The 12,607-nt window shown below is 44.8% G+C and overlaps 3 protein-coding genes across 5 annotated transcripts; 1 reads left to right on the top strand and 2 right to left on the bottom strand.

Moving 5' to 3' along the window:
• Positions 1-1,076, bottom strand: LOC133906589 (pathogenesis-related protein PR-1 type-like). Its single transcript, XM_062348529.1, has 2 exons — positions 480-1,076; positions 1-343 (listed from the first exon to the last, which is right to left on the bottom strand). The coding sequence occupies exons 1-2, from the start codon at positions 866-868 to the stop codon at positions 1-3; spliced, it is 732 nt and encodes a 243-aa protein (XP_062204513.1). The 5' UTR covers positions 869-1,076.
• A 3,360-nt stretch (positions 1,077-4,436) lies between these two features.
• On the top strand, positions 4,437-5,410 carry LOC133906591 (transcription repressor MYB6-like). The gene has a single exon (XM_062348534.1). The coding sequence runs from the start codon at positions 4,575-4,577 to the stop codon at positions 5,349-5,351; it is 777 nt and encodes a 258-aa protein (XP_062204518.1). The 5' UTR covers positions 4,437-4,574; the 3' UTR covers positions 5,352-5,410.
• Positions 5,411-6,613: 1,203 nt separating this feature from the next.
• On the bottom strand, positions 6,614-12,081 carry LOC133906590 (CSC1-like protein RXW8). Of its 3 annotated transcripts, none has more exons than XM_062348530.1 (12): positions 11,930-12,080; positions 11,774-11,812; positions 10,727-11,093; positions 10,461-10,607; positions 10,151-10,214; positions 9,843-10,052; positions 9,316-9,507; positions 8,929-9,227; positions 8,331-8,607; positions 7,905-8,180; positions 7,407-7,640; positions 6,614-7,273 (listed from the first exon to the last, which is right to left on the bottom strand). In XM_062348530.1, exons 3-12 carry the CDS (start codon positions 11,005-11,007, stop codon positions 6,953-6,955), a joined length of 2,301 nt encoding a protein of 766 aa, XP_062204514.1. In that variant the 5' UTR covers positions 11,008-11,093; positions 11,774-11,812; positions 11,930-12,080; the 3' UTR covers positions 6,614-6,952. The 3 variants fall into 3 exon arrangements, with proteins under 3 accessions (XP_062204514.1, XP_062204515.1, XP_062204517.1); XM_062348531.1 differs by having other exon boundaries at positions 10,727-11,109; XM_062348533.1 differs by having other exon boundaries at positions 7,119-7,253; positions 11,930-12,081.
• Positions 12,082-12,607: the final 526 nt, after the last annotated feature.

Here is a 12,607-nt window from a genome sequence, read left to right on the forward strand (position 1 = left end):
TTAGAAGGGCCTGACGCCGTCGTAGTTCCCTGGCGGCCAGTAGCTGCAGACGATCATGGTGTCGCCGTTGTTGCACTTGACGCGGCCGCATCCGACGGCGGTGGTGCCCTTCCAGACGACGGCGGTGTAGTGGCCGCACATCTTGCCGGGGTCGCAGGTGTTGGAGCCGTAGTGGTAGCTCTCTTTCTCTGCGCTCCACATGTCCACCGTGGTCTTCCACGTGACGGCGCCCGTGCCGAGCATGAGGTTCTCCCCGTACGGCGACGTCGAGTGCACCATCTTGCACTCTCCCTTCAGCTGCTCCGCGTACTGCTGCGAGAACTTGGCCAGCGTCGCGTTCCACCTCCATAGTTGCATGGTTGGTTGATCCATCAGTTCATCAATATATTATATATGATCCATCTCCAGATCGATCCATCATCATATCGTTGCCTCGATGGATACATGCATGCATGGATTCAAATTTAAAAAGTTATTACTGGAGCGGTGGTACGTGCTCCTTGGCGCGGAACACGTTGTGCTCTTTCACAATGTCGTTGATGGCCTTCTCGTTCAGCCCATCCGTCGGTTCATCTGGAGACTCAGCCGAGGACGGTGTGCCGTTCGCTAGGTCGGTTGAAGAGGAACCCTCACCCGACGCCGCCGGGGTCTCGGATTGCCCGATCGCCGGGGCAGACTCCGACGGCGACTCTGGCGTCGGTGTCAACGACTCGTCCTTGGGCGCGGTGGAGTCGCTGCCGAAGGTTTTGCTCGCCGCGGCGGGGCGGCCGGAGAAGAGCAGCAGGAGGCAGAGCACGGCGGCGTGGATCCTCACCATGGCGTGGCGGCACATCTTGTCGAGCACTCGTCGATCGCTACGCATTAGCATCGGTCGATGTGTTCTTGTAGCGAGCGATGGGTGCTATTCTTGGCGCGCATGCATGGATTGGTGGCAGCGAGGTGACCTTGCTATTTTTGACGTCAGGTGTGAGCGAAGTCAACGGATGGAATCTCTCGCCGCGCTGGAACAAAGTAGAGTTCTTCTTGTTCTGGGCCCAAATGTGTTGGTCGGCCCACATAAAGAAATATGAGGCACATATATGTACTTAGCTCCTATTGTATGGGCCCCATTTGCACAACAATATGACCCATTCATGTTGTTTGTAGTGGAGAAGCCTGTTGCCCGTTTGCAGGTTTTTTTTCTCGACCACATGGAGAAGTTCCGCAGGCTTTCTTTTTTTAGGTAGAGGTAACCAGATCTGGTCAACTAGTTCTGACGGACCGGTTCAGTACGGACATGCCTAGACACAGGCCGTGAGAGATCATGTCGAGCTGGGCCAGCTCAGGCACGGATGCGGGCGGCATGGAGGGGCAACGGTGCAGGTGTGGGTCAACCAAGTAATGGAGCAAGACGGTAGGGCTAGGCAGCCAAATAGGGTGGGGCATAGCCGAGCGGGCCATGATGAGTTGTCGATCCAAATACAATTCCGCTAGATATGTTATGCCTAGGTCATGTGCTGACTTATTAGGCACGGCTAGTTGGCTAGCTTTAGGAATAACAAATGCTAGCAGCCACAATCACTGTGAGCACTCAGGTTGAGTCCCGGGTGTGGGTGGCCTCCTTAGATAGGAGGCTCTACCACTCGGATTGCAACGCTTACAACTAGTGTAGTGCATAATCTCTTCTTCGATTCTTCTTCTTTATCTATAATTGTCATTCCTTGAAAAAAAAAGCTTCTTCACTCGTCACGGATGCGGCATGTCATGCCGTACCAGGCGGCAGGCGTGGTGGCGACGTGAAGGAGCAACGGCGTGGCGGCGGGTCAGCCGAGCGACGGAGCAAGGCGGCGGGGCGGGGTGAGGCATAGCTGGGCAGGCCGTGACGAGTTATCGACCTAGACACAACCCCGCTAACCATACTATACCTAGATCATGTGCCGACTTATTAGTCACGCCAGTTGGTCAGCTTTAGAGATAACAAATGCTAGCTGGTCATACCCACGGTGAGCACTCAGGTTGAGTCTCGGGTGTGGGTGGCCTCCTAGATAGGAGGCTCTACCACTCGGGTTGCAACGTTTAGATCATCTTTAGCAGATACTCTACTAATTTATCTCCTATAACACTATTACAACATCCTCTTACATTATTACAGTACTCTTTATTTTTTCTATCTCCAGCAGCTACCATATTTTCTACCTTCTATTACTTTTCTCCTCCCTCCGGATCCACAGTCAACCTCTATAAACAGTATTGCAGTTGCTACAATATTTTAGCAAATTTGGAGTACTCGATTCTCTCTCCTCAACACTGTAGCGCTGGATACCGTATCTGCTGGAGAGCAAATTCGAGTGCTATAGTGTTTTATGAGGTACTGTAATACTGAAAACCGAAATTGCTACAGATGACCTTATAACTATAGTAGTGCATAATCTCTTCTTCGGTTCTTCTTCTTCTTTATCTATAATTGTCATTCCTTGAAATGCAAGCTTCTTCACTCGCCTAACGCAAGAAAACTTTGAAAGCTGATGGCCGTAACACTGTTAATGGTCGCTCGATCGAATCTAACCTCAAGGTGCAGAATTCGTCCATCTGATGTGATTTGCTTATACTAGTTAGACTACTGCATGATCACGTCAGTCAGGTTCGCGTCAAATCAAATTTCAGTCCCCAGCTGGATTGCTGCTTGCTTGCAGTCAAAACTATAGCCGGTTTTCTATTTTTCGTTATGGCGGCTAGCTAATCGATTGACCAGGCATGTTTGGTTTTGAGCCAGTGCTAGCCCTACCAAAAAATTAATAATTCCAATGCATTTAGCAGTTGTTTGGTTAGGCATCTATATTAAATATATTTAGACGCTAAAAAAGTTATTGTCATGTGAGGCCTACATGTAAAACACAATTAAGGAACTTTTTTAATATTAGTATGATTACAATTCAAACACCACTACGTTATTAAATTTTTAGTCATGCCCTATTTTGCTTATGACCAAAGTTTGATAGGGTTGATGGGGGCACAAGCCAACATGCCCCTAATGTGTAAACCATAGCCGGTTTCAGTTTTAATCTGATCTAGAATTATTTTTTGATCGAGATCGAGGGAAACATGTATTTAGGGACCGTTTGGTAGTGCTTAGGAGCTTATTACATGCTAGAATCGACACGAGTGTTGCCAAACATCCTGCCAGTGAATCAATTCTATACCAGAATCAGAGAGAATCACTCTCATATTTTGTATAGCGATGTGAGAGCTGAAAAATCTAGCTTTCACCGATTTCCGACTGATTCCTCTCAATTTCAACATAATCTTCTCTTAGAAATTACTTTTAATACTAACATACCAAACAATTTCACAAACAGAATCACTTTCATCATAAAATTTATTTTCACCATAAAATCACTTTCAATGTAGAATCACGAGATTAAAGAGCTCTAACACACATGTGAAAACAGTATCCCTGGTACAGTTGATTTCCTGTTCATGGCCCTGCTGAGTCCATGAAACAGAATCCCCTGATACAGTTGATTTTCTGTTCATGGCCTGCAGAGTCCAATGCCGGAAATGAGACGTCTGGAATCTTCTCCAAGTTTCTCACTCCCCCGGTCTTCCCCAAGTAGTACTTTTGTAAAGAGACATGCTGGTCCTTTTTCTTAACACTTGAGTACTTCCGTATAAACTGATAGAGATATATACTACTATAGTAGCGTGTGCATGCATCGAAAAGTCACCGTGAAATGATGTTTCAGTGCTTAATCATTTTAGTCAAAACAACAAATCAGTCTGCACGGGGTCAATCGCAGCAACAGATTATGGCATCTGCTCATTTTTCTTCAGCTCAAGGCACGCACAGCACAGTTGATGATGGCCACGGAATCAATCAGGGAAGATTGGATATGTTCGAATTCTAGCCGGCCAGTTGACTAGTAACACCTAAGCAGTGCCTTCGATCGACGAGGAACCTACGACTCAAATCTGTGTGCCCCGGGTTTTACTTAGCATTATTTATCCATGTTTCTAATATTTCACTAGAGTGTGAATAAATAATAGTCGGATTAAGAAAGAAATTTTTAAGTGTGGTTGGATTAAACGCTGAATTTAGAGAGTGATAGGGACGACGGTCGGGTCGGTAGTGAGCGATAAGGGAGCATGAAAATAAAATATTAGCGAGAGAGGGATGGTGACGGTGGAATGTCTCTGGAGATGATCGAAGGAGGTTGGAGGGGGGAAGAGAAGGAAGAGCTTAGAGATATCGCTCTAGCATGAAGTTAAAAATGAACAGAAAAATTAGATAGACCGTCAATTTTACATCCGACGGTTAAGAGTTGTCGACTGAAGCAAACGATAATTTCAGCCACCGAAGAATAGCATTAGCCTTATTTATTCAGTACAGTATGATCAGTCAGCTACGAAGCTGCATGCATGATTAGTCGGCATATATACATGAAGCGATGCCGCTGTACGTCCAACCTCAAGAAGACTGAAGAGCACGACGTACGTACGAACGTGCGTATCCACTGTCTAGCCTATATATCCATCGCCACCCTCGCAGCTCCCTTTCAGTTTGCTAGCTAGAGCTACCTGCACGCGAGCGCGCGGCAATGGGGCGATCGCCGTGCTGCGACAAGGCGACGGTGAAGCGCGGGCCGTGGTCGGCGGAGGAGGACGCGCGGCTCCAGTCCTACATCGAGCAGCACGGTGGCGCCGGCGGAAGCTGGATGAAGCTGCCGCGGAAGGCCGGCCTGCGGCGGTGTGGCAAGAGCTGCCGCCTGCGGTGGCTCAACTACCTCCGCCCGGGCCTCAGTCACGGCGGCTTCTCCCCGGAGGAGGACCACGTCATCTGCGCGCTCTACGCCGCCGTCGGCAGCAGGTGGTCCCTCATCGCCGCGCACCTGCCGGGGAGGACCGACAACGGCGTCAAGAACTACTGGAACACGCGCCTCAAGAAGAAGCTCTTCGGCGGCAAGCAACCGCACGGCCGTCAATACCACGGTCAAGCTGCAAATGGTGTAAATGTTGATGCGGCGCCGCTAGTGCCACCTCTGCCGCCTTGGACCGGCGGCCAGCCAGACAGTGCTGCCGGGTACGTCGGTGGCGATGATATGCACTGCGGAGGCGGCAAAGGCGTGGTGATCGCCAGCACGAAAGCCGTCGTGAACCATGGTGCTTTCTCTACCGGCGAGTCTGCTGCCACGAGCTACTCGTACGAAACGGCGCCGGCGACAGAGCTTGACGAGATCTTCCGGTCCATCGGCACGAGCGGTGGCGAGCACTCTCATCTGTCCCAGAGCACCGCGGACACGGAGGCCCTGGGTTGGCATCATTGTCAACTAGGCGAAATTGAGCAATGGCTGCATTTTGGGCTCCCATACTGGTGATGTGAATAAATAACCGTGCGTGCATGGATCATCCATTCAAAAAGAAAGATAAAGAAAATGGGATGAAGAAAATGGGATGTACACATATATGCTACTTTGGTCTCCACTTGGTTTTGTTCATATGTCCTGTGCATTATCCAGCAAGCTACTAGCTTAACTAATCACTCATTCTGTTCCGTGGTTGTTCCGGCTCTACATTTGCGATGAGTGACAAGAAAGAAGTACATGACGATTCACTGTTGCTTCGATCATGAAAAGATCGGGTGATGCTATATTTCAATCACATGAAGATGGCATTAGCTTCGGTCGACAGTTTTCCACCGTACGATCAAGATCTGATGGGCGTCGTACCTTCTTCTTCCAACCTTCGTCTTCTTCCTCTGGCTTCCTCCCGGCCGACGCACTGCAGAAGCTTGATTGCTCCGCCGCCCTCCTCTCGTGTTCGACAGTGTCCCTAGCGCCGGATCGCTGCTTGCCGCCCCGCCGGGCAATCGCCGTGCCTCTCCCACCCCGACGCCACCCAACTCCGGAGGACCTCCGTGGCCCGCGGCGTCCCTGCCGCCACCACCGCCAGCCCTAGACATCCCTTCGAGCCCGGGAAGCACCGAGCCCCCAAATGCTCATCGATTTCAATCGTCCGAGCAATAGAAAGTGTGGAAAAGATTAGCCCCCATACAGTATATATCTAGGTGTTCAATGTCCTTCGAATCCATCAAACTTTGCGTTCAGTAGCCTCCCCCCCCAAGTCACACTCATCAGGTTCGCAAGAAGAGAGTCTCGTGTCCGCTTCACTAGCTTAACTTACAAGCCTGCAATTTGCTCATGATTATAAATAATGTCAGAGACATATGTCAGAACTTGCAAGATCATGAAGGGTTGCCATCAGTGACTTTGGTAGCCCCTTGGAACTTCAGGAAGTGAAACACATGTCACAGAGGAAATATGTCATCACTGACATCAGCGATTTGTCCGGCCGCTCTGTCAAGTTTGGAAGTCAACAAACCGGAGTAGATTTTCATGGCTACAACAGTAGAGCTACCCATTCGGAACGTGCTGGTGTTCTTCAGAGTTCAGACGCACAGCACCTCAGTTCGAGTACAGGGGGAGCTAGCTGCCCAAGAAAAATCGGACGGCAGCATGTGGAAGAGAAGGCCATAGCAACAAAAACACCAACCATACAGCATGCATAAATCCATTTTGCAAATATTGTGCTACAAATTCAATCTCTTAAAAGCATGCTTTGAGGGAGACAGCAAAAAGTGTCTTGGCAAATTCCCCAGAATGGCACAGGCCCTTGTCCTATGCACTGGCAGCAACAGGATGATTATTCCATTTCAAGGGAGAAACAGTGAAAAGACTGCAATTTCAACTAAACAAAGAGGAAGGAAACACCACCGAGACAAAAACAAATATTCACCAAAATTGCAGAGCCACTAACTCATACATCAAACAAATAAAAACACCAAAATTGCACCTCAGCACTCTGTGACGATGCTCTCTCAGATTTCTACACAAACCCATTTTTCTCAGTGAATGTTGTATTATGTATGTCGCTGTATATTTACATGAGCGGACAGGTGAAGAGGTTAGCGGTTAATTAATTATCCACTTTTCTGTTCTGATAAACCTCTTTTCTGTAATCTGATAAGGAAAGTAATCGATCTCACAGCATGCTGCAGACGGCTAACAGGGAGTCCCTTCAATGTTGGGTGAGATAGATCCCTTCTGGGATTCTCACAGGTTCCTTTGTCATTCGACTCACCCGAGCTAGAACCTTGCTCCTCATCCCTACCGTCAGTCTGAATTTTTTCCAATGGTACATCTTCAGTGTCAGGGAACTGGCAATAAGCAGAATGAAGTAAGTGGTGAATTTCATATATTCTTCCTGACCGTTCATCCTCCCTGTCCATGTCAATTAAATCCTGTATAATCAGAATGCAGCAATCAGTAATTCAGTATCTCCAAAGAGCAACTCACCATCATGATAAACTCAAGACGTCGATTATTTTCCAAGACACCTAGGTATATCTCTGCAGGATATTAAGGAACTATTACCTGTGCTGGAAAAGTCCTGAATAATGGGAGAAGCCGGTTTCTGCAGTACTGATTGAATAGAAAAGTAAGGATGATAAGAGGTATGGTAAAGCCCGCAGCTACTGGTGATTCTTTAAGGCCAAATACACCGAGGCAGATGATCTGGGTGAGCACAAGAGAGAATATGACTGTGTTGTGTGCAATTGGCCAATACAAACCACCTGTGTCATACCTTGTGCGGTAAACATTGAGCAACTGAAAAGAACACAAATAGAAGAACATTAGCATGTGGAAGGAATAGTGTTGAATCTTAATAATATAATAAACATTATTTTACCAAATATTTATTGATAAGCATATGCACTTCATTTTTCGAATTTTAACAGCATAAAACAGTATAAGCTGCAAGATAGACAACATGTTCACCTATAATCTCAACACAAAAGATGAAAACATTCATATTCATGGATAAATTTACGTAAATGGGCTCCAAGCAGAATACAATCTCCAGCTTCTCACCTGATTGCGGTATACCACATAACCAAGGAAAAAGTACACCAACAGAAAAGGTAAGATCAGAGGTGCCAGTACTGAGCATGTGAATCCCAATAGTCCAAACAACATAACTTTTGGTACTTCTGTGTGATAGGGAAATGAGGGAACGAATTCTGTATCTTCTCTCATTCTCAGAATATATTTCCTTATAAAGTTCCATATCAGACCAAAGAGTTGCATAACTTCAGAAGATAAACTGGCCCATCCTGAAGTCAGGACATAGGTGATGAAGAAGGTAGCCTGAAATGAAATTAAATATACAGAAAAAAGAAGCAAAATGTTAAAAGTTCTAGACAAATATCGAATCTTTCTACATGCAAGAAACTTTTCGTACATAAATTTTGTTCTTTCTACAACATGAAGACAAAAAAGAATTTAGATGTGATTTACCTGCCCAGGTATAGCTCTAGCAAGCTGGACAGGGATGTCCTTCGGGCTTGACAACATATTCAATTGGCTTATGACAGTACCAGATAAGACATTAACAAAGAACACGTTCCAAACTGTGAAGTACAGCACTTTACAGCAGGCACTCTTCTTCCTCTCACTGTGAGATGTAGGTCCCTCCAATGTAGAAAATAGCATCATAATTGGTGCAACGGTGTACAGAAAAATTTGCAGTATGACACTGGGAAGATATCCAGTCACTAGCTGGCTTATGTAATTTCTGCACATGAAGAATAGTCAATAGGTGCGGCATGGAAACAAACAAAAAGCCCATTTTGCTATGCTGAATAGCAACTTAATGACACAAGATCACAAAATACATCAAAATATGTTGCTCTAGGCATTTAAATAAACTAAGTTGAGAATACATATTTTATGCAACCATGTGAGGGTGGGGGACTTCCCCTGCTCAATAACGTCGTCACATTTGGCCATATTATTTCAAATCTACATGAGATATGATGGATACTACAGCCTATAAGTCAGTAAATATCATGATGACCTTTGTACTATCAAGAGGTAAGCTTCCCAAGGTACTTACTTCTTCAATATTCCATTTAGGAAAGGAAGCTTCTGCTGCAGCTGCTCTAGCTGTGATAGTCCTTGTATAAATGTCACCGGTATCAGAAATAAGAACATAAAAACAATAGAACCTAGGAGTGTAGCTATACGACGAATCCAAAGCTGCTTATAGGGAAGCCAAAGATTGGACCAATACACATCATCTGGTTCTGGAGCTAGATTAGTAACCCATTGCATAGGGTTAGATGTTTCAAGTATTTCTGATGCGACGAGTGCGGCATATCGAGTTTTGAAAAATACAAAAGCAGCTGTGCATTCCTGCATATAATTCCACAATAGTGTCACTAATCTAATCTGAGTTATTGATAAATTATAAAAATATATAACAAATGCATACAAGCTTAACCTCATCCTGTAAGTCCAAGTTGGAATCGTTGTCAGCTTTCCCCCTCTTCTGCTCACATTCAGTGGTCAACAACTTGAAAGAATTAGAAGAGGCTCCACAAAGACAACATCTGTAGGTAATCGCTCTGCATCCCTGATCGACCGTGTTGTCCTTGAAATGTTTGAACTTCTTATATGCCTTCTTTGCACCAGTCTATCAGAGTTAATGAATAAAGTTACACCAAACGCAGAAAGTGAAATATACATATGCATAACAAAGATAAATACAGTCAACTCAATGAATTGGAAATTAGTTCACCCATTCATGTAAAAGGACAAAAGAAAACACGTCAGAAGGAATATGACAATAAGCAATACCATGAATGGGATTTACATTATCTGCCCTAGTAATTATTCATCTGTGACAAAATCAAATCTACAGGTCCAGCATTGTTGCATTTCCCCCAAAAAATAGTTAAATGTTCTACATTAGGGAAGGAGAAATATTCGGTAATTTTAGTATGAACAATGTATTTAAGTATTGCTTACCATTATCTTCTGAACTTTCCCAACCTTGTAAACAACTTGATGGAATAGGTAACTTGATGCATGATACTTTGTGAAGAACTCAGTAACAACATTACTGCACGGTTGTTTAGTTGCCTTTGGTATTCCACGAACAAGTATAGTAAAATGGCTTGGATTTGGTGTTGCACGTGTAAGATGAAGGAGCCTCAACCTGGCAATGTGCTTGTACTCCTGAAATAGGGAGAGAGAGAGAGAGAAAAAACATCAAATATGTTCCAGACTATGAGGAAATAGAACATTCCAGCAATTCATATGGGCCTATAACTTACAATGTACAGAAGGATGCAAGCTACTCCAGAAATTATGTACAGGGCTACACAATGGACCCAGAGCCTGCAACAAGGAAACCACCATATAAACTGAACATGGAAACACGTGTTTTGTTCTACTATATTATGCTCATTTCTCAAGTTCTAAGAAGTGAATATGCACGGTAGATTAATCAACCCAGATTAGAGCCGAAGGCAGAAAATACTACAAAAATACTAATGATTAACACAGCATGTAACACATAAATACAACATTCCAGCCATTGGCGAAACCACTTCATAATAAATGAAAAGACTTTGCTCATCTTACCATCTTGATCTCACTGCCACATTCCCGATTGTAAATCTATCCAATGATTCTGAAGGAATTCGAACATGTTGTATATCCTGTCCAAAATAATTCAGTGGAAGAATTCCGAAAACACATAGAAGGGCAGCAAGGGAGAAGATGCGTATGCTGTTGAAAAACAATAAATGTATTAGTCTGCCAGTTTAGTTGTTGAGGTTAAAAAAATGTGCTAGTATGCAGATTTCAGTACAAAGAACATATGGAGGTCAAAATAAAGTTCTGTGTACCTGAATACTAGAATTCTATTGAAAACAACAGCATCCAACCCAGCAGCAGCCAAGATCTCTTCCTCGGTACACTGCAGGGCTTTCACTATCCAGCCAGTAGATGGAACAAACCTCTCCAAAATAAAAGCCTCTCGGAGCCGATCATGCTCCTCAGCAATCCTCCGCCCAAAGTAAACCCTGACATTTGCTGGTTGCTTTCTCAGAACAGAGTAGAGCGACAGAAAAAGCACGCAGAGGCCAATGTTGATGCCCGCAGAGGTCAGAAGTGCCCTGATTTTCATCGCTTCCTATCCAGTGTGTCGCGTGCACAACACACTTTATGTCATCTAAACACGAGCACAAACATCATCCTTGGTACCCTCCGTGCCTGCAGGAAGTGATTACTACGGCACATTTAGTCCACACATGTAAGCACTAGAAAGCTACCTAGATTAATCGAACAAACTGCATAACATAATCACTGCCAGTCTCTTGTTTGGGGAACAGAAACAGATCCTCATCGGGAGCAGATTTGCACTGGATAAGTTCACCAGTTACATCAAGCTCATCATGTACCCAAATTAGGCTTGTTTGTATTATGATTTGTTGTGGTATCAAGGATGATGCGAGAGAACCGTCAACATCGTTCACTGGATGAACCCAAGAGACCAAGACCGCTATTTTACTTAAGTGATTTATTCAATTCGAATCCATCGTTGGAACAAGCTTGCTTCTTTTTTTCAAGAAAAAAATGGGAATCAGCTTGCGTGCGAGCATCAATAACAGTGGACTCGCACGCAATAAAAAAAATGATTGCTTCCACCCAATACCAAACATAGAACCTTAAAAAACCCGACTTCTCAAAATACAGAAACCGCAGCCTGCCTCCGTCGAAGTGCAGTGAAAAATAAAGTTGCGAACTTAGACAATCCGCGAACAAACACGGCACAACCAGCGTCGCAAGGAAAGGTCTGCTACTCCAGTCGAATCCACGGGAGGGCACAGATTCGGCGAACCAAGTGAATCTCCCAAACCAAAGGAGAAGACTAAGCATAAGAAACCAGTTACCTCAAAGCCGAAGGGCGCCCCGATTCCGCAAGCAAAACCCTGCATCATTAAGCGTCCAGAAATCAGAAATCAGAAGTAGTAGAAGAAGAAGAGCAAGGGAGCAATCAATCTGGAGCGCGAGCCGGGGAGGGGAAGCAGGCGAGCGAAGCAACCCACCTCAAGAGGAGTGCAGCAATGGCGAGGGATTCACGGAGATTGGAGAGCGTGAGTGGTTTTTCCTAGTAGAGAGAGATTTGATGGCGGTGGTGGGCGCTGGTTGGCCTGTGGGACCCGCCCGCAAAAGCAAAGCCCATGGAATTGATTACAGCGTGTTTCAAGTGTGGCTAATTAAGTTGCCAATCCGCACACATCTATCTAATCTAGCCACCGTCCTCAACTAGGAACTGTACACATATTTCGATTTAAAATATAGTAATTGGAAGGAGTAAAATAATATAGTATAATAAAATAGATATTTGTATATATGAAATTTATAATGTGATCATGTAATTTCAAAGAAAGGGGAGAACGACGAGTACTTGTAATTTCAGAGGAAGAGGAGAACAACGAGTACTGAATACTAGAGTGGATGATACCGTATTATTTAGAATTAATTATCTGTAGCAATATTACGAAGAGAATCATAATGATAATCAATTTTATTAGTGGATAAAAGTAATTCCCGCATAATACTTTACTATAAATGTAGCACAACAGGAGACGATTTTCGTGATAGACATCATTTGCCAACTTACTGTACTATCCTGCTGGCAAAGGAATTAAGGGAATTAAACGAGTGATGATGAAATAAAGTAGCAGTTGAAGGCTTCTTTGCCTTCCCTGGGCAGATGTACC

The sequence above is a fragment of the Phragmites australis genome, chromosome 23 (assembly GCF_958298935.1).
Source record: "Phragmites australis chromosome 23, lpPhrAust1.1, whole genome shotgun sequence".
NCBI lineage: Eukaryota > Viridiplantae > Streptophyta > Magnoliopsida > Poales > Poaceae > Phragmites > Phragmites australis.